We start from the raw sequence: 24070 nt of genomic DNA on the forward strand, positions 1-24070 counted from the left end.
TTTCTTTTTAATTTAATTTTTAATTGTTTGGATAAAATTAGGGTGTTAAAATTTAGTTAATTAACAATAAGAATTAAAACAATTCTCTTTGGGAATGATACTCTACTTTATCACTATATTACTTGTAAATGATATGTACACTTGCGTGAGAAATCAACAACACCACACTACTCTCCATAAATTCCTATTTACTCCATTAATCCTTAAAACAGAATTATAATAGGATTGAACAGAATATGAACCATCTACACCCTTCCAAACTAATTTATCACACAAAACATCATCCACACAAAAATCCCCAATGCAATCAAGTAACCCATGCCATTATTCATTCTCCCAATCAAAAGTATTTCTTCACAAATTTATCAACCACGTCCAATTACCATTAAACCAATTCCCAAAATTACTCACAATACTTGACTTGTTTATAGATAGTGCAAAGATTCAAGGAAATACACTTTCAATATCACACCCTTCAACCACTCATCATGCCAAAATAGCACATTACGAACATTGCCCACAACGACTCCCATACCAATAAGTAAAAAGTTATAATAATTATTGGTGGGGAAAAAAAAAAGGTTATGTTTCTCCACACTTTTGACACTCTATTACTCTCACTAACACGGGGTAATAGCTCCAAGGGATTTCGTTCATTCTTTTCTTGAATGACTTTCCTCCACAAACTTTCATTTTTCTCTCTATACCTCCAAATCCACTTATTAAGTAATGCTCTATTTTGCACCTTAAGATCCATAATGCCTAGACCCCTATCCCACTTATGTCTATAAACAATATCCCAGCTTACCTAATGAAGTTTCCTCTTTTCCTCCGACCCACCTCAAAGAAAATTCCATTGGAGTTTTTTCAGTTTTGCCTTCACCTTTTGCGGCATTTGCATTAAAGACATATAATACATAGGTAAACTAGCAAGTACAACTTTAAGCAACGTAATACGTCCTCCAATTGACAATAAATTAGCTTTCCACCTTGCTAGCTTAGACCTACACCTGTCTATAATCGGTTGCCACATAGCCCTTGAACCTTGTTTAATGCCAAAAGGAAGTCCAATATAAGTTGAAGGAAAAGATCCTACTTTACATGGAATTACAATCACCCATTCAACCACTAATTGTTCCTCTACTACCACTCCAAAAATATTACTTTTAGTTTGATTGATTCGCAAGCTTGACATCACTTGAAAGCATCTGCAAAACTTTTTTCATGTTAAAAATACTATTAATATCAGGTTTGTTGAAAATGATTGTGTTGTCCGCATATTGTAAATGTGGGATACAAAAAGCATTACGCCCAATGTTAATTGCTTTACAGAACCCAACCTCCACAGCTTCATTCATCATCACACTAAACACTTCAACAACAATGTTAAATAGAAAAGGAGACAGTGGACATCCTTACCCGAGTTCTTTATTTAGTTTAACTTGTCTAGTCTGTGTCCCATTAACCAATATCAACACTAAAGCTGAACTAATGCACCCCCATCATCCACTTTCTCCATCTAGCCCCAAACCCCATTTTACCCATAACAAACTCCAAGAAATTCCAATCCACACTATCATACACCTTTTCAAAATCCACTTTGAACACAGCCCCTCCCATTCTATCCTTTTTCATAAGGTTTATCACTTCATTAGTTATAAGAGCGCAATCAAGAATTTTGACGTCCCTTAATAAAACCAAACTAGGACTTTCCAACCACCTCTTCGATAACTCCTTTCAACCTTTGTGCTAGAGACTTAGCAATTATTTTGTATAAGCAACTTACTAAACTGATGGGCCTATAATCATTGAGACATGTAGGGTTTTCCTTCTTAGGAATTAGTGTAACAAAAAAAGAATTAACCTTATGAACAAAACTCACCTGTTTGTTGAAAATTTGCAATAAACACCATCAAGGCCCTTTTGACCATGGCCCATTGATTTTTAAAAAAACTCATGGTGTATCCATCCGGCCTTGATGCTTTATTCCCATCACACTCCATAATAATTGCATGAACTTCTTCCTCATAGAAATCCCTTTCCAAACTCAAAGCTGAGTGTTCAGATAATTGCAAAAAGTCACAGTCAATATCCTTAACCACCAAAGTTCTCCTTTTCTCACATAATTTCTCAAAATGCATGGAAGTTTCTTCTTTTATCAAATGTGGACTATCAATCACTTTGTCATCAACTACAAGTTTTGGATTAGATTAACTTCTATCTTATCGATGCCACCGTATGGAAGAATTTTGTTTTCCTATCACCATCAAGAGCCTATTTTACTCTTAACTACTGTCTCCATGATCTTTCCTCATTCCTATACAACTCCCAAAGCTCCTTTCTCAAATCAGCAACTACTTGCCACGATACTTTATCACATGTACCTTTTTTCAACTCCACCATTTTCTGCTGAATATCAGTTTCTAACTTTTGGATGTTTTCTTTCACTTTACAAAATCTCTTTTGCTACCATACCTTAATATCAGCTTTGGCAACGCTTAAAGTGTGTCAATGTCAATCCCATACAAACTGCATTTATCCTAAGTTGCTTTAAACATCTCACAAAACTACTTATCCTCTAACCAAAAGTTAGAAAACTAGAAAGGCTTTGGGCCTCATTCAAAAGAAACTTTACCTAACGCCATTGGATTATCGTCAAATAAAGAATTTGGTAGACATTGTTGAAACAACTAAAGGAACCAATTCAAAAATTTTGCACTTACTAAAACCTATCTAATCTACCAAACACTTTACCATTGCTCTAATTGAATTTACTACCACTCATTGGAAGATCCATGAGTTAAAGATTATTAATAAAATCAACAAACCTCTTTGTGCTCTTTCAATTGTCAACTACCCCGCCTCTTTCTTCCTTAGTAACCACTGCATGGAAATCACTTACTAAACACCATGGAAAATCATTACTCCTAACCAACTTCAAAATTTCATTCCACAATCATTACTACTAACCACAGTTCGCAAAACCACATTTACAATTATTCATCTTAAGAACACTAATAAGAATTATATAGTTCTTGTGTATCACTTTCGAGTCAACATGAAAAAATTCCTTTTTCCACATAGTAAGCAAACCCCCTGAATTTCCCATCGCCTCAGACAAGCAACCTCTAAAAATAGATTTCCCCTTAAAGAATCAAAAAACCTTATTTGTTGTCCATTGTGTTTAGTTCCTTGCAAAAACACCATGCTAGCCTTTTTATCAGAGATTAAATTCCTCACAAATCTTTTCTTTTCACCCTTATCAATACCTCTAACATTCTAAGATATTAATAGCATATCATCAAATTTGAAAACCCCTAAAGTCAGTTATCTACTAACATACATTTATTGAGCCTTCAAACTCTTAGCTTCCAAGGTAGAAAATTCTTTGACAATTTCATCTTTACTGCTTCTGAAAACAATTCCTAGCTCCTCAACAACCCTCCAATTAGCCTCCACCTCCTTCAAAATAATATTATTTCGACAGGCAATATCTTTATCTTACATTGAACCATCAACCATAATAGTTCTCATGGATTCTACTATTTCTTTTGTGATAATTTTCCTTTTCTTGACAATTGAATTTGTTTTCTTCCTAGTAGAAACCATATTCTCCTTACAACCACACCTACAAGTTTTATCTGACTTATTACGCTCTGATAATCTTAAACTCTTCCTATATTTTGGAGAAGATATAGGACTAACAAAAGTTTCTTGTGTCTTATTGTGTGACACATCAATTGTATTTTCTATGTTAACCTTTAAGTACTATTCCGAGGCAACTTTCCCACCAACTCCTCTGTCTCTCACATAACACACCATTGCCCATTATTGCATCTTAATATTATCATTGTGAATACTCTTAAGAAGAAACTCAACTGCCAAATCCCCACTATCATTCACTGACTCCACTTTATCAGAACACTACTTTTAATTTTTACTCTACAGAATCCCGATAGACATTCTAGCATCAGTTTCCCTAAACACCACCAACTCATTATTAAACTCCTTAAATAAACATTGACTTTCTCCTTGATTATCCTTATTAGTCATTCGCTCCACTGAACCATTATGTTGAATCTCCTCTCTCATTGACTCATCAATTAAAGACACACCATTCCTCATTTTCTTTCTTTTACCACTCTTCTTCTCAGGGCTTTTCTTCTTTCACTATTTTTACTAAAATTCGAAATGACCAATAGACCTTTTTTCTTTAAACTAACATTTTTTCTTCTCTTTTCATATTCTCCATCCTTCAAGTATTTCTGAAACTAAACATAATCATCAACTTGGATCATCTCATCAAAATCCTCTATACTTTGAGCCTCCTTATTAACCACCTTACTTGGACGTAAACCTTTATTTTGTTGATCAACTGAACCTTGGCCTACAACAACTTGGTCTGTCAATCCATTTCCTTCTTTTAATTTGTCATAAGAACTTTTTTCAAAATGCCCAATTTCCATATTCCTTCTTAATCCTCTTTGCTGACTTTCCTTCTCTACTATGTTATTTATTACATCAAATGAAAGCCTTTGTACTTCCTCACCAATAGACTTCTTCCACCGCGGTTCAACATCTTGTGAATAATCCCTTGAAGTATGATTATCTGATTTAGACATCAAAAGGGCATTTCCAACCTTCAGGGTAACAGACTTTGAATCTCTTATCCCAAAGCCACCCTCACCTTTATACTCCAAAGAGTTTTCTACCAAAGCCATCACGGTTTCCTTATTTTTGCCAACATCAAAAGAAAATGAAGCATAATTGGGTGAACTTTGACAAGTTATTTGGGCTTTTTCTTATAACTCTTTTTCACTCATATCAACCACAAATATAGAAACATCAAATCAGAACCTATCCACATAAACTTTCAAGTAAAGTGGAAACTAGGTTTCTCTATTCACTTTAACGAACACTTGACCAACTTCAAACTAGTTCTTCAACACCATATCCTTATCAAATACCCCAACTTTACCCCATTTTTCTACCAACAATTTAAAAAACTTCTCAGGCCAAAAGTGAATAGGGACATTCTCAAATTTCAACCATTGCAATTTTTTATCAACAGACTTACACTCCTTATAGGGTGTTAGACTCTCAAACCACAATTCATATAAATCTTGATACTTGTTAATGATGGCCTCCATGTTTTCTCTGCAATCGAAAGTTACCAGGACATTGAGCCTTTGATCCGAGCTACCTTTACCTAGATTTTTTCCATGAACAACACCAACTACACCTGTTGAAGCGAAAACTCTTGTCTGAGAACTCCAATAACACTCTTGTGTAGCCATTCCATCTCCATCTCCATCTTTGGTAACTCACTATCCTATACCAACGGTATTTAACCGTCCAAACCATCCAGATTTGCCGTCTCTCTTGTCGACACCTTACCTTTTAATCTATAATCAACTAAAATTTCCCTTTCTTCTATATCCTTCCCTTTAGGTAAATAATTTGCCAAGATTTCTCCTTTTTCAAAATCTAGATCTGTTCCAATCAGCAACTCCCTGTATGATCTGGAATCCTTAAGCAACCTTTGCTATTGCGGTATCACCATGGCCTGAACACCCTTCAACACACCTTGGGATTTTTTTTTCAATCGAGCATGGCTTCCCTGACAAAGATCTTACACCTATCGATCAATCTTCCATTGCCCCCTTCTATCGCCCTCTCCAAACCCTCTCTAATCTGGAACCTCATAAAAGCAAATTTAAAATCTCTTGTCCTTACCAAAAATTTACTCTTAGAAATGAAAACATCCATGACCCTGCCATACTCTTCAAATATCACTCTCACTATTGATTGCAGCACCCGAGTGCTTAGATTCCCCACAAACACCATGAACAAGGATGCTCTCTACTTGTCAATAGCTCTAATGGTTCGATTGCTCAACCTTTCCCTAAACCGTTACCTTCATTTGAAATCCCTTAGCTCTGATTACCCCTTAATCCTCTCACTCTCCCTCAGCTTCTCTCTATCACCCTTATAGAATCTCTTGTCATTCCCCTCAGACTCTCTCTCATTTTTTTTATCTCCAAAAGTTAGTTAGGGTGTTTTGTTGTAAACTTCAATCTAAACTTGATTCAGATTATTAATTTTGTTTATAGTAATTGAAAAAAAAAATCAATGAAAGGAGAAAAGGCCTAACAGAAAAAGGTACAAAATTTTCTCGATCAACGATAGAATAAGAGCTTACCCCATCCATGCTGAACATTTGCTTGTACTGCTTACCAAGAGCATTTGTTGGCTTCATGAGAACCTATATATTCATAATTAATTGTCATTTTTTGACTTCATGAAAAGCTTACCCTATATTCATAATATAGTAATATTTTAATCTAATCTACATCTACGCATTGAAAAACCCAATCTCTAAGAGAATTATACAACCTCTTATAAATTCAACTTATATTTAATTATTTACCCTATTTTCTATAAAAAAATTATTTACCTCATTTCTTATTATAAGTGAAAAGACAATGTTTTATTGAAATGCATGCTTTCTTTTCTATACTCTGTACTCCATATAAATGTTCCCGTATGTTCAAGTAACTGTGCAATTTAGAGATGTTTCAGTTTAGTGGCAGACCTATAACGAACTTTGGTTTTGAAATTTCTCCATTCATCCCTTGGTTAAGGTGGTATCTTACTTCAAGCATGTAATACAGCCATCCAAGATGAGTTTTAAAAAAAAATGAAGACTTAACTATGGCTTTCATAATCCTATAAATTATTGTATAGATGGGGCGGAGGAATAGCTTAATTAGCAACCGCACTACACTTCTCCTAATGCCACTGGGCTTCACAGTTCACACTAGGCATCACCTGACCTTGTGCCTGGACAACTACCCACCCTTTTTGACCAAAGCTAATACTTACAGTTCAAAGTTGGCATTGACAATTAAAAGAAAAAGAAAACCCACCAGCAGCAGCAGCGACCCGCGGCTGCCTCTGTTGGTATTTCCACCATTTTCCAAAGTCTTACTAATCTAGATCTCCTTATAAATAGTCTACAATAGAGAGTTGAGACCAAATCCAAATAAGAAGGAAGCTATTTATATATACATGTAAAATAATGAGGTCGTGGTGGTACAGAATTTAGCAACCAGAAATTAAATATTGCTAGATCAATCTATACTGAGTTTTATATACACCACTAATTATTTCTGTCTTATGATTGGTTCAGTAGACATGGACCGAACATAATCTGGATGATTCCTGGTTGAATTAATGCATTAGAAATGGAGCAAACTATATTTATAACAAAACATTTTTTAAAAAAAATAAAAAGAACTTTCTGGTGATTATATAACAAAATATTGTATAGCAATTAGGAATAGTATATCCAACGGCAACGATTAATATTTTTGAAACAATGTTAGGCAAAAGGCAGTGCAAGGGGGAATATTGACTCACCTAAGTTGGCGATTGGCTCTAGAAGTAAATTGAATGCTGGACGTATTAAAAACTCGACTATCTGAAAAATAGGAAAGAAACCCCTGGTACTTTAAAAGAAAAAATCTTTCCAAGAATCAAGATCCAATGCTTCAAATTCAACACTTAAAAGTTCATCACCCCTGGAAAAGAATCATAACAGGACCATTAAATAAATATGGCTTATTAACAGTTGGTTCGAAATGATTTGGGTTTCTTTTATTCGGATTTGAGTTGGTCCATTAAATACCTACCTATCAGATCAAAAAATAAAGAAAGGAGAAAATTAAATGGGAGCCGGCCGGTAAAAAGAATATTAAGCTACTTTATGCCAAAAAAATGTATTATTTGACAACAGATGAGAAGATAAATGTACTCCTTAACAAATATTAATCCATAGTGTTTGCCCATTGCCCTTTTTGTCACCTATGAGAAAAATGAAAAAAGAAAAAAGAAAAAGAAGAAAAAAAGGGCGGGGCCAAAATAAACTCCTATTAGAAGCCAGCAGTTCTGAGCTCGTCTTCAAGAATCTCCTCAAGCAACAACTGGGACTCTTCCATCAATCCAGGGCTTAATCTGAACATCAATACGCAGAACTCCATCTCATTGAGAACCCCGTCACCATCCAGATCACCTTCTCTCACCATGCTCTCAAGTTCATCGTCTCTCAAATCTTGCAACCCCAGCATTGCCGCATTCCTCTTCAAGCTCTCCACGGTGATGACCTCCTTCTCCTTGTCCATCAACAGCCTGAACCCATTACACAGCTCCCTTATTAGCCCCTCTCCACCCAGCTTCTCAGCCATCGCTGGCAATAAATCCTCGAAATCAGAAGCTGTTTTACCAAACCCTGCCATTGATCCTTGGATTGATATTTTTGATTTCTACAAAAAAATATATATTTCTGTATTTGAGATGCGTTGGGGTATTTTAAGAGTGCAATATATATATATATATATACAAGGGAGAAGAGATGAGGAGGTTTTCTTGGAAAGAGAAGGGGTTATGTTCTCCCAATGTATGACAGCAAAGGAACACAAAACTTTCTTGCGGGTCGGCTTTGATTCTTGCAGAGCTGGAACTGCCTCTGTTTCGGAGAAGTTGTCAGGGGTACTTTCGTTTTGTTCTGTTTTTTTTTTTTTTTTGGATTTTTTAATGTTTCCTCTGTCTGCTTTTGACTTGAAATAAGATTTGACAGGGTAAAGTAGTTTCATGAGGGGTAATTGTTGTAATTTAGGTCAAAGCTCTGAGGGTAACATCGTCAATTTGGAAGCTTTCTGCTTGGCTTTTCAGATTGACTTTCGTCACTGGGGCCGGACGGTTGGTTTGCAGTTTATAATTAACTTTGTTCACATAAAAGTGTATGGAGACGCAATTAATTGAAATCGGAAAATTAATATACTATGGAAAACATGGAGTCAGTGCGTTCCTTGACAAAATTGGAGTCTTTTTGGTGGTTTCATGAGCAATTTCAGGATAAGAACTTAATAACGAAGCTTAATGGCTTCCTTCTTGAGAAAGTTTTGCGAAGATTTTGGGAAAATATGGGTGACAATTCATAAAGGAGGATAGGATGATAAGAAGTCTTTTGGTTTTTCTCGGAAAGTTGGTTGCAATTGAGAAATACACAATTCCTTGTCACATGAAGAATGCATATGATAATTTTACCGCTCTTCATCTTCCTCGGCAGAAAACCAATAATTGAGGTTGAAATTTTATAAAAATATATGCAATGGATTACATGTTTGAAATATAAAATATGTAGCTTGTGCGGGTGGGTACTGCGCTGAGAAACTTCATGCATTCATGCCCTGTTATCCAAACCAAACTTTCCTTCCGGGGAACCTTCATTTTCTTTTCCGGATTCATATTTTCTTTCACGAGAAGAAATGACTGTATTGCATTAATTTGTTCTTTAAAAAACTATTTGATGAATTGATTTTTATGGATTGTTCCAAACAAACAACCAAAACATCATTAAGTTACAGTTTGCGTAAAGCTGGTGGTCATAAAATTTTAGCTAGGTACAAATTGAATTATTGGGATATAGTGTTGAAGAAGTAGTCATGTAGGTCTAAAAGTAGATTTTAATATTTAATTAAGAGTAAAAAGAATTGGAAAACGGTCTGTCATAAAACCGAACTTGTTTATGAACAGAATAAAGCTACTCGATGCAAAAGGTTTCATATTATTAATTTTTTGACGCAAAAGCTATCCGAAATGAGGAAGTAATTAAGGTGGTGTGAATAGGAATACGTACCCAAGTCAACTTTTGTGAACAAATTAAGCAGTAGCACGATACCTGATGAATTTCCTTTCAGGGAAGGCAATGAGAGGGGAGGGGAAAACCTAGGAAAGTAGCGTGAATCATCCCTCCAACCCGCACGAAGTAATTATACGCGTATTCTACGCGTACAGGGTAAACCGCTAACACCTGTCTGTCTGTCTGTCAACACCAAATAAACAAAGTTAATGCACGAATGACAAACACATGGTGTTCACTGGATTGGAAGAGAGACCTCTTTTTGATGACTTCTCAGTCGGCATTTTGACATTTCTGATGAACACGACGATGCCCAATATTAATATAGCTATTAGCTTGCATTCAACCTCATTAATTAATTTTGTCAAACGGGTATTGATTTCTTCTCTTTTCACCCTGAGCCCCCAGCAGTTTCTCATTTGCTTGATCAGGCCCTTTTTATTTCCCCCACAGTTATATATTAAATTAACTATATATTTAAGAGATAATTCTCACCAATTCGTTTCTCAAAGTTTAAAATCAAATTCTTTAGAATTGAAAATCCAAAATTTTTCCGTTAGAAAGAACTGATCAAAAGAGAAAAAACAAAAAACTTAAAAACAAGTTTTTATTCTAAAATGTTAATTTAGAGTTATTCTCCTATCTGATTATTTTGTTATTTATAGCTTTCGATGTTCCTACTATGTCTATAATACCATAGTCCAGCAAGAAATTTCACATTTATTCGGATCTAAAGAGGGTATATCAGAAAGAATTTGTCACTATTTGTCAGTATTACAAGTAGAAATATCAACAGGTAACGTATTTATTTTATTATTTAAGTGCTCAAATCTTATAAATGTCTTATAAATTTTTTGAATTGTTATCTAAATCCGTGTCATCCATACTTGTTAAATATTTAATTAAAATAAATTTATATATATTATTAATAAAAATTAAATTAATAAATTGACATTCAACTTCGAAGCTTTGAAGTCTTTCTAAAATATAATGGGAGCTGGCCAACCGAGGGATGGATTGGAACCCTGCCGGCAAGATCAGTGGGCTGGAGTGCCACAGCAAAGAGAAGTACTATTAGGCCAACGTGCGTTTAGCATTAACAGTCAATAGCAAGCTGACAATCACAGAATTTGGGTTGAAGCCCAAGATATGGTGCTAGAGATGTCCAAACTCCAGATGGCAATAATTCAGCAAGTAATTCTTGTACAACTACATATTCACCATAATCCTAAGCTCCTAAAAGAAAGAAAGAAATATAGCCCGATCGTTTGTTTTTAACAATGAATTTGGAGCATGGGGAATCGAAATTGGTTCTTTTGTTCTTGAAGTGAGATAGCCATCAAATTAAATAGAGCTGCAAATTCAGTTTGCCTAAGCTTTTGAAAGTTTCGTAGTGAGCATGGTCAAGTTACCAAGAAGATCTCTTCGAAAATTTTAGGTTACAAGCCTAGAGTCTAGAAGGGCTCAAATCTGGGATTAAGAGCCACTCCACCCAACACTTTAGCCAGGGGCATGTGCCCCTAGCTCGAGAATCTTAATTTTCCTCTCAATTGCTAACGTAGAATTAGATAGGTTTGCACATCACTTTTTTTTTTTTTTGAAAGATTGGAGTTTCATTGCAAAGAAGGGTGGAATAATCCCCTTCAAAATACATCAGTGAAGAACCAGTGATTCGTGGACTATACCTGGGCACAAAAAGCAGGTATATTCCCCAAATCTTACTCATAGCTACCCACTAAAATCTGCTATACAAAAATCTGACAGCTATACACTTCCCATGACTGATACATACACAATCCTGCCTATACACAACGCATCAAGTCATGGCAGTAGAACAAAATAGAACCCGACCCTTCCTACCCTTAAAAACCACAAAAAACTTTTAGAGACAATCAAGAAGCACAAAAATCATCAATTCAATAGCAGAACATCAGCCACCCGGTGACAGATTGCAAGACATTCAATACTTCACCAGCTAGAATTTTCCTCACCGGTTTCATATATCCGCAGAAGATCCTGCTGCCTATAAACCTCTTCTTTAGCCAACTTATCCGCAACTTTTTTCTGAAATTTCATTGTAAAAACTCTCGAGGGAGCCAGAAACACTCCCCTGTGCCGAAACAGAGCGAGTTGATCCTGGTCTGTTATGCTCTGAAGTGAGGATAACATCATAGGATCATCTCAGCAGAAACTGTGCATTTGACAAAAGGTTTTGCATGTCACTGGAGAGACAATCAGGGATAGAATGTTCGGCTGGCAGCAAAAATGTTGCTTGGAGCTTAAAAATAAGATAATCTTGAATAAATAGGAAATTCTTGAGCAGAAACTGCCAAATGCAGGTAATGCTCAAGCAAAATTAAACACAACAAGTATTGATAAACATAAAATTTGCTTCCTATACTTGTAGAAATGACGTTTTTGGAGCCTTGTACTTTTACTATCTACCATGTTCTAAAGTAACGGTTAGCTCATTATGGGAAAATGTCTCTGGTTTGCTAGATGAAGAAGCTTTGCTAGAAGGGCACCGCCTGACTACGAATGCTGGTTGTTTTGGAGCTGGAAGAGACGCAATTTCGCTGCCAAGCATGAAAACTACCTGTGACATGGTGGGGCGATCGCTCGGGTCTTCTTGTACGCACAAGAGCCCAACAGTTAGACACATTAGAAGTTCGTCTGCATTGCAACTTCCACGCAGTGTCTGGTCCAACAAATCTAATGCCTTGTCTGCTTTCCACAAATGCCATGCCTGGGAACAGTTGTAATATGCAAATTGGTATTAGGTAGTGAGTAAGATCAGGATGTTAAAATGGTTAGAAAAATGGAACATAACTTACATAGCCCAGAAGGCTCAAAGACTGTTCAGTCTGGTAAAATCCTGCGTTCCTCTTTCCAGTGATGACCTCAATTACAACAACACCAAAGCTAAAGACATCTGATTTGAATGAGAAAAGTCCGTCTAGTGCGTACTCAGGGGACATGTAGCCACTGCCTCATCAAAACTGAGAGATTAGAAACTGTTTTACCACTATAATCAATCAGGTTTTATGCTTCTATCATTCAAGTATAACTTACTAAGTTCCAACCACTCTATTTGTGTTTGCAGCAGTTTCTTTGCCACCAAAAATCCTTGCCAAGCCAAAGTCAGAAATTTTGGGATTCATCTCCTCGTCTAAAAGAATGTTGCTCGTTTTCAGATCTCTGTGAATTATCCTCAACCTTGAATCTTGGTGGAGATATAGAAGGCCTCGAGCAATTCCCGAAATGACGCGGTATCGCATATCCCAGTCCAACAGAATGCTTAGCTTCCGATCTTGTAAGGTTCTCATTTCCATTCAAGAACATATCTTTAGTAACTACTCAGTTTCTATGGAATCATATGTTAAGATAATTTATAATACTAATAAACATTAGAAATCGTTGTGAATACTCACCAAATATGAAGGAGTCTAAGCTTTTATTAGGCATATATTCATAAAGTAACATCTTTTCATCTCCTGCAACACAATAGCCTAAAAGTCTAACAAGATTTCGATGTTGAAGTCTTGCAATCAGCACAACTTCATTTTTGAATTCCTCTAAACCTTGTCCTGAACCGCTTGAGAGCCTCTTTACAGCAATTTCTCTCCCTTCGGGAAACTTTCCCTGGTAGTAGAGTCCCATATTCAGCATTCCATTTTTAACTAGAAAAATTAAGGAGTTTTAAAGAGCAGTAAATTAAGGGCTATTACCTTGTAAACAGCCCCAAATCCACCTTGCCCCAGCTTATTTGCGTTAGAGAAGTAATTCGTAGCAGCTAGTATACTTTCTAACTGAAAAAATGGCACCTCTATACGGTCTGTATCATCTTCTTTAAACCGTCCTGAATCAATCAAGTCTTTGACATGTCTCGCACTGTCGTACAAGTGCAGTGCAGAATTTCTGTGATTGTTTCCCCAGATCCCTATATTCAAAGATAAACCTTATACCTTGCAACCAAATTGAATAGCCCTAAATTTTGTGATTCATTTTCTGAAAAAAAAAAAAAACAAGCGGCTGCTAATTACCTTCTCCCTCGGCCAGTTTTCTCCTCTGCAAGTAAACATAAACAATGGTGCTTGACAGAATGATTAGAACAACTCCGCTCAGAAAAGCTATTACGAGGATCAGAGCTAAGGCCATCTTTCTGGTGAAAGACTTGTATCTCTTTTTTCTGTAACCACGGTCTACAAGAGTAAAGAATTATGGACCATTTTTCATATATAAATCTAGGTCACATGTATATAATTCTATCTCTGCCTTTCTGGCAAGCATATTTAGAAAGTGATATTAGATGATACTAATGCCAAAGCTAAACGAAAGTTATTTGCATCAATCTTCAGAGTTTTGGTCTGAGCGTTATTACTAAACATATTAATGAAAGATTGCCGTGCTAAGTTGACTCTGGACATTAGAATATGCAGGTTGGCAATTAATCGAATTGAACCTTTGCAGTACCATTTCCCTAAGCATAAATGATTTAATTCATTCATTATCAAGAAAACAAACTAAACTTCTGTATGGCAAATCATGGCGTCCATTGAATTAGTTAGTTAATTAAATCATTCTTACCTTCAGTGCAATTCAGGCTCAAGTTATCCCATCGAAAGCTTTCATTGCAGAGGCACCTTTTCTTTCCGTTGCTTGTTACATTACAAGATGAATTTGGCCAATCTTTGCAATCTGTAGGTGAAGAGCAAGTTGGTTCTGGAGGAGGATCCCAGCCTATCTCTACTTCTTCTGCATTGCACCTACTAGTAACATGGAAGGGCGATGGCTGCTTGAACTGAAAGAAATTGTCCCCTGAATTTCCAGCCTTACAATCATTTGCGTCATTGGTTTGAATGATAAATTTTCGTGTTTCTGAATTAATGCTTGTTACTCTAAAGGTGCCACTGGGCGCATAAAAGGTAACTTCCCCTGAAGAGATGTTGCAGTGAAAACTGAGGTACATGGCATCGCCACATTTAGGCCCAGTGCTAAGTGGATAGTGAATCAGGTTTGTACCACAAGTCTCACAACTTCTTCTCGTTGATTCTGCAGATATAGAATGACTTGAAATTCAGATGATGAGCTCTTTGTCATTTCTTATTGAAAAACGATTAAAAAATCAAAATAGGACACAAGACTACTTATCTAAGTTTCTCATTCTATAGGGTGTATATTGCCATATCTAATCTATAGATGGCATCTGAGTCAGAAAGGGGACTGTCATTAAGCAAAATTCATTCAAGAGTCCTGAAATTAAGCAATTTTCGGAAGGGAAAGAGTTATACCTACATCAGAAACTGCTAATCGGACATTAAGGTTACGGCCACCTTCATACTCCTCCTGAATATTGTTGAGATCTTCCAACCATATCCAGCATGCAGCAATGGTGCTCCCACTTTGTCGCACTATATCAAGTTCTTCATACGAATAGGCCTGGCACTGACAGTTGTTAAGACACTCTAATTTGCATTCCACCTCGTTCTTAGCATTAAATTGAGAGTCTGGATTCCCCACTTCCATCATATTCAAACTCAAGAATGTGTCACTCGCAGCATTCTTGTCACATATCCTTGACTTTCGAGTGCATCCGTCAAAATAATCCTGGCTATTCCAATTTTCCGCGGAGCTAGGTGCAAAGCCAGGCAAACACTTGCACGTCAAGTCATTAATACTATTGCAGCTACCAAAATTTCCGCATGCATTGTAGACACTGCATTTATCTCTGGGCTCTGCCCAGATCAAGGCCCAGATCTTCTCAGAATCCCACTTAAAATACTGAATTTGACCGGAGAAACTGATAATCAACCTTGTATCACTGTATAATGACGATGTAAGATGAGGCATGGACTCATTATGGAGTACAACTGAGGTAAAATTTGACAAAAAGAAAGAAATTGCTGATGGCATGGCTGAGGGCATCCCATCCGGACCAATGAATCTACCCGAAACACCACTTTTCCAATACCTGGTTGTTCTTTTCCATACGATAAATTGGTTAACTCTTTCTTGGTCTATCTGAAATGTGAAATTCCCTGGAGCTGGATCATCATAACTTTTCCAAGAAGTTAGTATCATGTCTCCATCCATTTTCATGCCTGGAAGAAATGTATCAGTTGGATTATCAAAACTCTGCCAGATAATGCTTGCTGAGTGGTTTTCTTGTTCTTTATCGCTCAGCATCAGGTTCCCAGCATCTGTTAACTTGGCTTTTCTATATCCAGAAGACACTGCTTGAAGATTCGTTGTCCATAAAGATTTCCCACTTCCATCCAGCACCTTGAGGTTGCCATCCTCCGAAACAACAAGGACTCCGCTATCATCTAAAAGTGGTTTGTCTCTATTGGCAACCCATACAACTGTTTGCTGATTTGAACCATAATACCATATCCCCACGTATCTCCTGGTGTTAGAGCTTCCATTAGGAGTAAAAAATCCTAGTTCAAATCTTTTTCCTGGTGAAATTAGACTATCTCCTTCTCCATCACTGATCGAACAGTTTACTGTTATGGTCTCTTTAGCTGAAGAACATAGAAGAGAAGTGCAGAACAGAAATGTGTGCAAAAAGAGTGTGGGCAGCATCTGCGCCTTACAAACAATGTAGTAATGATTTTTTTTTTCCCTTTTGATCTTACTTCTTTCGCTTATAATTATAATGGAAGATAAAAACTAGGCGGCATTCATTGGCTTACCAATCACCTGTTTCCACAGGTTCTGCAGAAATTTACATATTCTCTTCTCTATGCAGAAGTGCTCTGCTGTTGTTTTCCATTATCTAAAACGCCCCCACAATCACAAGGTAGCTTGGTCAGCAGCTAATACTGTGCATGGAATCGACTGCCAAGATGATGGTGAAATATTGTCGCATTCGCATAGTTGAAAAACTAAACTAAAGCAAATAGCGACAGTATCATATAATAATGAGTTTTCCTTCGTGATTTGGAAATTTGACAAAGAAAAGTTTGTCGTACCGATTACTCTCATGCTTTTCCAGGTATATTATCCAAGGGAAAGACAGCACCGCCAATTCTATTTAAGATTGAATGTTGTTAGTCTAACAAAATTCAACTGGCCTTTCAAAAAAAAAAATATTCAACTGTTGGTCTATATACCTGGGCAAAACTCGCAATGTCTTTTGATGTGGCCAAGTTAAATTGATCTTGGGGCCAAATCTTGATCTCAGTTAAAAATATTCACTCTTCAGCTTACCTTAAATCACTCAAAATCGCACACCGTGTGGTCAAATTCAGGAAAAGAAGGCAAAAAGAGAGGGTGCAAAAGGATGAGTTGAATTCCAATGTCTCTCTCAAAAACAACTTGTAACTTACTTCATGTAGTATAATAACAAGGCAAAGCTTACATACATTCGAACAAATGGGAGAGGGAGAAAAGGCTTCAAATTAAATGAATGCTTCAGTAGACTAGAAGAGATTGAAGAGGGGTATAAACAATACTACTAGAATAAGCATTTGTAGATCGTGATTTACAGTACTTAAGTTGAATGATCGCATGGTAGGCTTGGCAGGGGAGTAACTGGGGTGGAAGGTCTTTGTTTTGGCCAAAGAGGTCAAGGTCATTGGATTTTGTTTCTTTTCATCTTTACATAAGAGGGGCCCTTCACTTTATTTTTCTTCGTCTTCTTGTGTGATTAAGATATAATTACGCGGGACTCCATATGCTTCCTCTGTTCATTTCTGCTTATTTATATTTGATGACAAGGACCCATTTAGACTATTGTCAATGTTTCTGGCTTTCTAGGAAGTGCAACGCCAGCCCCGGCCTAAGTTCATCAGTGCCAATTGTGTGGCAGTTGCTTTCATCTGCTGCCAGGATCTAAACAGCAGCTCGTCCAGTGTAATCTGGCAGGTATATTGGAGGAACCGAGGGGGACTCAAAAGAACTTCACCCTTTTTGATGGCTGATGCAATGGGCAGGATTCACGAGATGGAGAGAGGGCAACCCAGACGTGCAGCTGCATGTCCTTGAAAGAGTAAAGATATGAATGCCCATGATTGGAAATATATAGAGAACTTTGCCTTTGATTCACTTGTAGCCAAAAATTATGGGTTGTAAAAATGCAGATCAGATGCTTTGAGGAACTAAATTAAGACATCCAGAAAGTGGGCCTTTCGAAAGGAAAAAACAAGACATCCGGAAATTGTGGACCATAACATACTCAAAAGCAACCAACTTTAAAAAATTGGAAACAGCTTGGACTAAACCAACTTTAGAGAAAGCTAGCAACAAAGATGTGCTTTGTTAAGAGAAGTTGGATTATTTCAAAAGTGGAATGGGAGGAAGAAATGTTGACCATACGTTCCCGGGGCCTTCTTGTTTATTTATTCAACGGCTCCCAAAATCCTAAGCAGCTAGTTGTAAGATGTTCACGTGGGCTTCCCAACTTCTTTCTTTTGCCCGACTGATTGCCAATGCCATGACTGACGCGTGACGCAATGCTTACTTCGAAGTGACGGGTCGGGTCATCTTGGCCGCCGTTACCCTGTGAGTCCAATTCACTTTTATGGACAGTCTCAACAACATCTTGACTTGGACCTCTACAGCCCTCCACTTCATCCACAAGCTCGGCCTAAGATTTTCTTTTGTTGTCCTTTTACTGAATACATAATAATTTCGCTCAAGATAGTAGTAATTTAAAAGATATGCTTAATCCAAATTTATTAATAGTTGAACATGCACACAAGAAAATGACCACGTCAGATTCGACCAACTAATATTTTAATTGCTGATATAATTGTTAGTAACATTTATAGAAAGCAAACTTCAAACCAATAAATCATTTAACATGAAACGAAAAGATCAATTGCAAATCAACAATCTATAGACCAAGTTAGCTGAACAAAGAAATTTCAGTTTTAAGTTTAAGTCTACAAAAGATCAATCTCTATTGACCTGATATGATTTTAATCAAATCATTCAATCTCAAACCATATAACATTACACTTGTATAAATACTTGTAGATCAGTTATGACTGAATCACAACTTTATTCAATACAATTCCTTCAGTTTTTTATACTATCGGAGCAATTCTCGCTTAATTAGCATTTTGATCCCTTTGTTGTTATCATGGCAGCAGCAACCAGTTTTTCCTTCGCCATTTTCGGCACCAGTAATGCTGTCATTTCCATAAACACAATAGCTCAATTGCCTCTTAAACTGACCTTTATGATGGAAAATTTAGTTTTAATCCCTTCTTGCAGGTCATGATCTTATCGCTATATTATTGGCCAGACCCCTTGTCCATGATTACCACCTACCTTAAATCTAGTTTATAACTTATGGTATAGGCAAGACCCCTTGTCCACAAGACCATTATTGCATCACTTTCAAAGTCAATTGTCCCTCTATTGCCACGTCAAAGTCTTCTCAAGGAACATGGTAGAAGTTATCGCAAATGTTTGCAAGCAAGATCCGTAATAGAATGATGTCCCTCAAAAAAAAAGGTTAACCTTATGACCCCAAGAAGGATGTCAATTGTAGAAGGTTCGATTATCTTCATTTTAAAAGTTCTTGGACCAAAATTGAAAGAACTTTCGGAACCATTAAAGCTTGTGAATTTGCCATACGCTTTAAAGAGCTTCATGACAAGTTGAGAGCCTATGAAACAACACTTAAACAGGACGACTCATATCCTGTCACGACCAATTATGCTTCTTCAACCAAGAAAACCAAAGGTAACTACTCTTATAGAAGAGGTAATTCCAAAAGCAATTTTATTCCTAATGTCAACCGTGATAACTGTAATTTACTCAAGGAAATGTTGTAGAATGAAATATACTATTTATTATAGCAAGCAATTCGTGAAGAAAAGGAATATAACATACGAGTATTTGGTAAGCAAAACCGAAGGAAATCCAAGTCACCATAAAGCTGAGATTGCAAGCAATGCATAATGAAATGATAGAAGTAAGAGAGGCTACATAAAAGTCAACTAACACCATTTCTAATTGTCTACCACCAACATATCTAGACAGAAAACACAAAGCATATCAAGTAAGCATCCACAAAAAGACTTCAAAAAGAGTTCAGCGCCAAAAATGTCTCCAAAGTGATCTCAATTTCAACATAATACAATTACCTTAAATCCAAATTATAACTTACGGTATAGGCAAGACTAGTTCTTACTACATGCCATTATTGCATCACTTTCAAAGGCAGTTGTCCCCCTAATTGCCACAACGAAGACTTCTCAAGAAACATGAAAGAAGTTATCTCAAACGTTTTCAAGAAAGACCCGTACCAAAATCATGTAACTTGCAAAAAAAGGTAAACTTATTGATGAAGCTAGAACTCACCTTGACACAAAAGTCTGGTGCAATCCAAAAGCTGAAAGTGAAGAAGACAATGTCACAGAGAAAGTCACGTGACTTGGGTTTATGCTTCATGTTATATTTTAGTTTATTGCCAGTTACATGCAACACGTTTGGAGGTGCCCAGGTGTTTTACTCTATAGGCCCGTAGGTAATTGGTGATCGTACACTTGTAAATCGTGCCCCTTGTTTTTATGTTATTGATAGTTTTTGTTTATGTAAAGCACGTTTGGTAGGTGGAATAGCTCTATTCCTATACCATTCTGCATCCCTTGTTTGGTTGTCAAACAAAGTGAGGAATAAGAATTCTTCATACTTGTCTTTGGGGTGGGAATGGCTAATACCCGTCCCCCCTTTGGTATTATCTATTCCGTGACTAGGGGAATAGATTTGAAATATTATTTTGACTAAAATACCCTTAATTGATTAAGAAAATCACAACTCTGTCTCATATAAAACCTAATTTTTTTTCTCTCTTTCTCCTTCCCTCGTCTTCCTCAACACTTTCAGCCGCCCTTCCCCCGAAAAGCATCTCCTCTCTCAGCCGGTCTTTGACCACCTTCCTCTCCTCTCTCGACTGGCCTTCCCCCATCTTCATCTCCTCTCTCAACCGATCTTCCCCCATCTTCCCTCCTCTCTTAGTCGATCTTCTTCCTCTCTCTCAACCGCTATCTCAACTGTTGGTCTTCCCCTCTCTCTCACCTGTCTTCCCCTTTCTCTCAGCAAGTTTGCAACCGTCCTCCTCCACAGCCGCTATCGTCCTCCACTGTGGTGGTTTCATTGGCCAGATCGGTGCTTCAACGGCTAGATATAGCCAGGGCCAACGCCAAATTAGCTATCCAATGTCCAAAGAGAAAAAGGAAAGATGAGAAAAAAAATAAAAATAAAAATTATATCAATTAATGAATTATTAATTTTTAAAGAAATAGAAATTAAAAGATTAAAAAATAAAAAATACAAATAGAGAAAAATACTCAAATAATGAAAGTAAAAATTATATAACTAATTTAATATAAATTATTTAATAATTTAATAATAAATTATTGATGTTTAATGAAAATGTAAATTAAAAGGTTAAGACATGAAAAATACAAATAGAGAAAAATGATTCAAATTGTTAAAATTAAAAATCATACAACTAATTTAATAATAAATTATTGATATCTAATGAAAATAGAATCTATTTTTGTTTTTGATGAAAATAAATTTTATTATAAAAAAAGATAGTTTTGTCATTTTATCATTTATTCTTAGATTATTCCAAAGTTATTCTCACCAATCAAATNTATAATTATGATGGATAATTGTCTTTTGGGATAAATGTGTATTTAAATGATAATAAGGATAATTTTATTTTTTAATGAAAATAAATATTAATATGGTCAAGGGTATTTTTATCTTTTTATCACCTATTCCTTTCTTATTCCAATCTTATTTCTACCAACCAAATACTGCAATAAGTCATAATAGCAATTCATGTTCTATTCCATTCATAATACCAAACAAAGTAATAACTATTCTATTATATTTCACTTTATTCTATTTCCACAGAATAACAATTTTATTCCATTTCTGTTTATTCCGCGAACCAAACGTGCGGTAGTGTTTTAGTGGGCAGTTTTAGTTCTTCTCTCTCCTGACTTTCACTGGTCTTAAATCAAAAGTCAGAACTATATTGAATCAAGTGTGTTGTTTTCATCCTTGTTCTGAAAGTATTAGCACTTGTTTTTCTCTCTCGTTTTACTCAATTTTTAGAGCTTTTCACTTGTTCTCAAGGGACCTGTGAAATCAATTTTTCTTAGAATACTTAACCTTGCTATCTTATATCTTCCATTAGAAAAACCTCTGCAAGAAAATTTATGGCGTCAACTAGTTTCAATTTCGCTACTCTACTTGTGTTTATATGAGAAAATTATGCCATCTAAGCCTTGAAGATAAAGACGTATCTTAGAGCCTTTGATCTATGCAAGGTTGTGGAGGTGGGAGGTGAGCCACCATAATGAAGACCCAATCCCATAGTGGCGCAGATGAAACAATACAACGAGAAAGTGGCGAAAAGATTTAAGGTTCTCTCTTGCATCCATTCGACTGTGTCAAATACTATTTTCACAAAAATAATGACTTGGGAATCACCTAAGGATGCTTGGGATTGCTTGAAAGAGGAGTTTCATGGTAACAAGAGAACTCATCAGATGCAAGCCTTGAATCTACGCAAAGAGATTGAGATTTTGCGCATGGAAAATGATGAGAGTATGAAAGAATACTTAGAAAAGATTATGAAGTTTGTGAACCAACTTAAACTCCTTGGTGAAGAGCTATCAAACCACAGGATCGTCAACAAACTTATAGTGAGTTTACCAAAAAAGTTTAAAGCAAAGATCTCTTCACTTAAGGACTCCAAAGACCTTTCTCAACTCTCGGTGATAGAGCTTAAATGCTTTACAAGCTCAAGAACAAACGAGGGCCTATCTCAATGATGATGTAACTAAAAATGCTCTAACAATGAGGACCAAGGATCTTCGAATTGGTGGCTACAACCCAAGAAAAAAAGAATGATATAAGAGAAACAATGAGTGGAGAAAAGGTGATTGGAAATCAAACAAACAAGGTAACAAGTTTCCCCATGTCAACATTGCAGAAAGAGGAATCATACTCCAAAATTTTATAGTACAGACCTAATGTGAAGTGTAGGTCCTGTAACCAGCTTGGCCATATAGAGAAATCTAAGGGCAATCATGCTGATGAAAAGGCGACAGTAGTTGAAGAAACTGATATGGCAAAGAAGTAGTTATTCATGGCCAAGATTTCTAATGATGAGAAGAAAAACACATGGCTCCTTGATAGTGGGTGTTCCAATCACATGATAGGAAATGATAAGCTCTTTAATGTATTGGACTGAAGTTACAGAGCACGGGTTAAGATTGGAAATGTATTCTACATGAAGATTCTTGGAACAAGAACCGTGGCACTGGAGACTTTCTGGTATCAAACATATTTTAGAAGTTTATTTTGTTCTTGAGGTAATAGAAAATTTGCATACTGTAGGCCAACTTGTTAAGAATCATTTTGCTTTACTATCTAAGAATAATTACTACGTTATTTTTTATCTAAATAGTGAAAAGTTATAGACAATAAAGATGAGGAATCGATGCTATTCCCTACAATGGATGAAGACAAAGCACAGTGCTCATGTCAGTCAAGAATCTGATGGAGAACTTTGGCATTGAAGACTTGGCCATGTGAATTATGGTTCGTTGAAACAAATGGCTTCTTCAAATCTTGTTGAAGTCTTCTAAGAATAGCACAAGCCAATCGAATATGTGGTACATGCTAATACAGTAAGCAGAGTCGCACCCCACTTCGAAAGAAGAATAAATGGAGAACTACTCAAAAGTTACAGCTCGTGCATACTAACGTTGGAGGGCCTATGAGAATATTGTCTTTAAATGGAAACAGATATCATCTCATAGTCATTAATGCCTTGTCGAGGTATAGTTGGGTTTACTTCCTCAAACATAAATCAAAGGCTTTAATTAGCTTTAATTAGCTCTGTGCAATTTAAAGCCTTCGTTGAGAACCAAGTGAATATGTCAATTAAAATACTTTGAAGTGATAATGGCACCGAATATATTGATCTTGAGTTTGAGAAGTACTTGACTCAGTTTGGGATAAAACATCAACTTACAGTGTCTTGCAACCCTTAATAAAATGGAGTTTCAAAGAGAAAGAATAGAACTTTGATGGAAATGGCTCGCTACTTGTTGTTCGACAAGAGTTTGCCAAAGATGCTTTGGATAGAGGCTGTTAACATAACAAATTACCTTTTGAACATTGCTAACTCTAGAGCTTTTTCAAGCAAGACTCCATATGAAGTCTGGTATGATTTCAAACCCTTTGTTTCTCACCTAAAAGTTTTTTATTATGTTTGTTATGCTAAGATCCCTTATGTGTAAAGGTTCAAACTTGACCCAAAATCTCAATTAGCAATCCATCTTCGATATAGTAAGGTTTCCATTTAGTAGGCGTCAAGCTAGC

At 36.3% G+C, this 24070-nt stretch overlaps 2 protein-coding genes across 3 annotated transcripts; both read right to left on the reverse strand.

Annotated features, from left to right (window-relative positions):
- Window positions 7748-8613, reverse strand: LOC18608567 (calcium-binding protein PBP1). Its single transcript, XM_007043333.2, has one exon. It carries the CDS (start codon window positions 8295-8297, stop codon window positions 7935-7937), a length of 363 nt encoding a protein of 120 aa, XP_007043395.2. The 5' UTR covers window positions 8298-8613; the 3' UTR covers window positions 7748-7934.
- LOC18608568 (G-type lectin S-receptor-like serine/threonine-protein kinase At4g03230) lies at window positions 11300-16293 on the reverse strand. 2 transcript variants are annotated; one of them, XM_018115539.1, is made up of 8 exons: window positions 14995-16293; window positions 14291-14755; window positions 13747-13905; window positions 13432-13643; window positions 13135-13345; window positions 12776-13013; window positions 12538-12688; window positions 11300-12449 (listed from the first exon to the last, which is right to left on the reverse strand). In XM_018115539.1, the coding sequence occupies exons 1-8, from the start codon at window positions 16286-16288 to the stop codon at window positions 12141-12143; spliced, it is 3039 nt and encodes a 1012-aa protein (XP_017971028.1). In that variant the 5' UTR covers window positions 16289-16293; the 3' UTR covers window positions 11300-12140. The 2 variants fall into 2 exon arrangements, with proteins under 2 accessions (XP_017971028.1, XP_017971030.1); XM_018115541.1 differs by lacking the exon at window positions 11300-12449 and having other exon boundaries at window positions 12572-12702.

This window comes from Theobroma cacao, chromosome 2, assembly GCF_000208745.1.
Source record: "Theobroma cacao cultivar B97-61/B2 chromosome 2, Criollo_cocoa_genome_V2, whole genome shotgun sequence".
In the NCBI taxonomy this organism is placed as follows: Eukaryota; Viridiplantae; Streptophyta; class Magnoliopsida; order Malvales; family Malvaceae; genus Theobroma; species Theobroma cacao.

Bases quoted from the DNA above. Each gene is read 5' to 3' on its own strand.
- LOC18608568 (XM_018115539.1), bottom strand. From the start codon at position 16,288: ATGCTGCCCACACTCTTTTTGCACACATTTCTGTTCTGCACTTCTCTT. The intron at 13,014-13,134 runs GTGAGTATTCAC...GAACCTTACAAG, and splicing joins CTTAGACTCCTTCATATTTG to ATCGGAAGCTAAGCATTCTG. The intron at 12,450-12,537 runs GTAAGTTATGTT...AACTGTTCCCAG, and splicing joins CTTTGAGCCTTCTGGGCTAT to GCATGGCATTTGTGGAAAGC.
- LOC18608567 (XM_007043333.2), bottom strand. From the start codon at position 8,297: ATGGCAGGGTTTGGTAAAACAGCTTCTGATTTCGAGGATTTATTGCCA.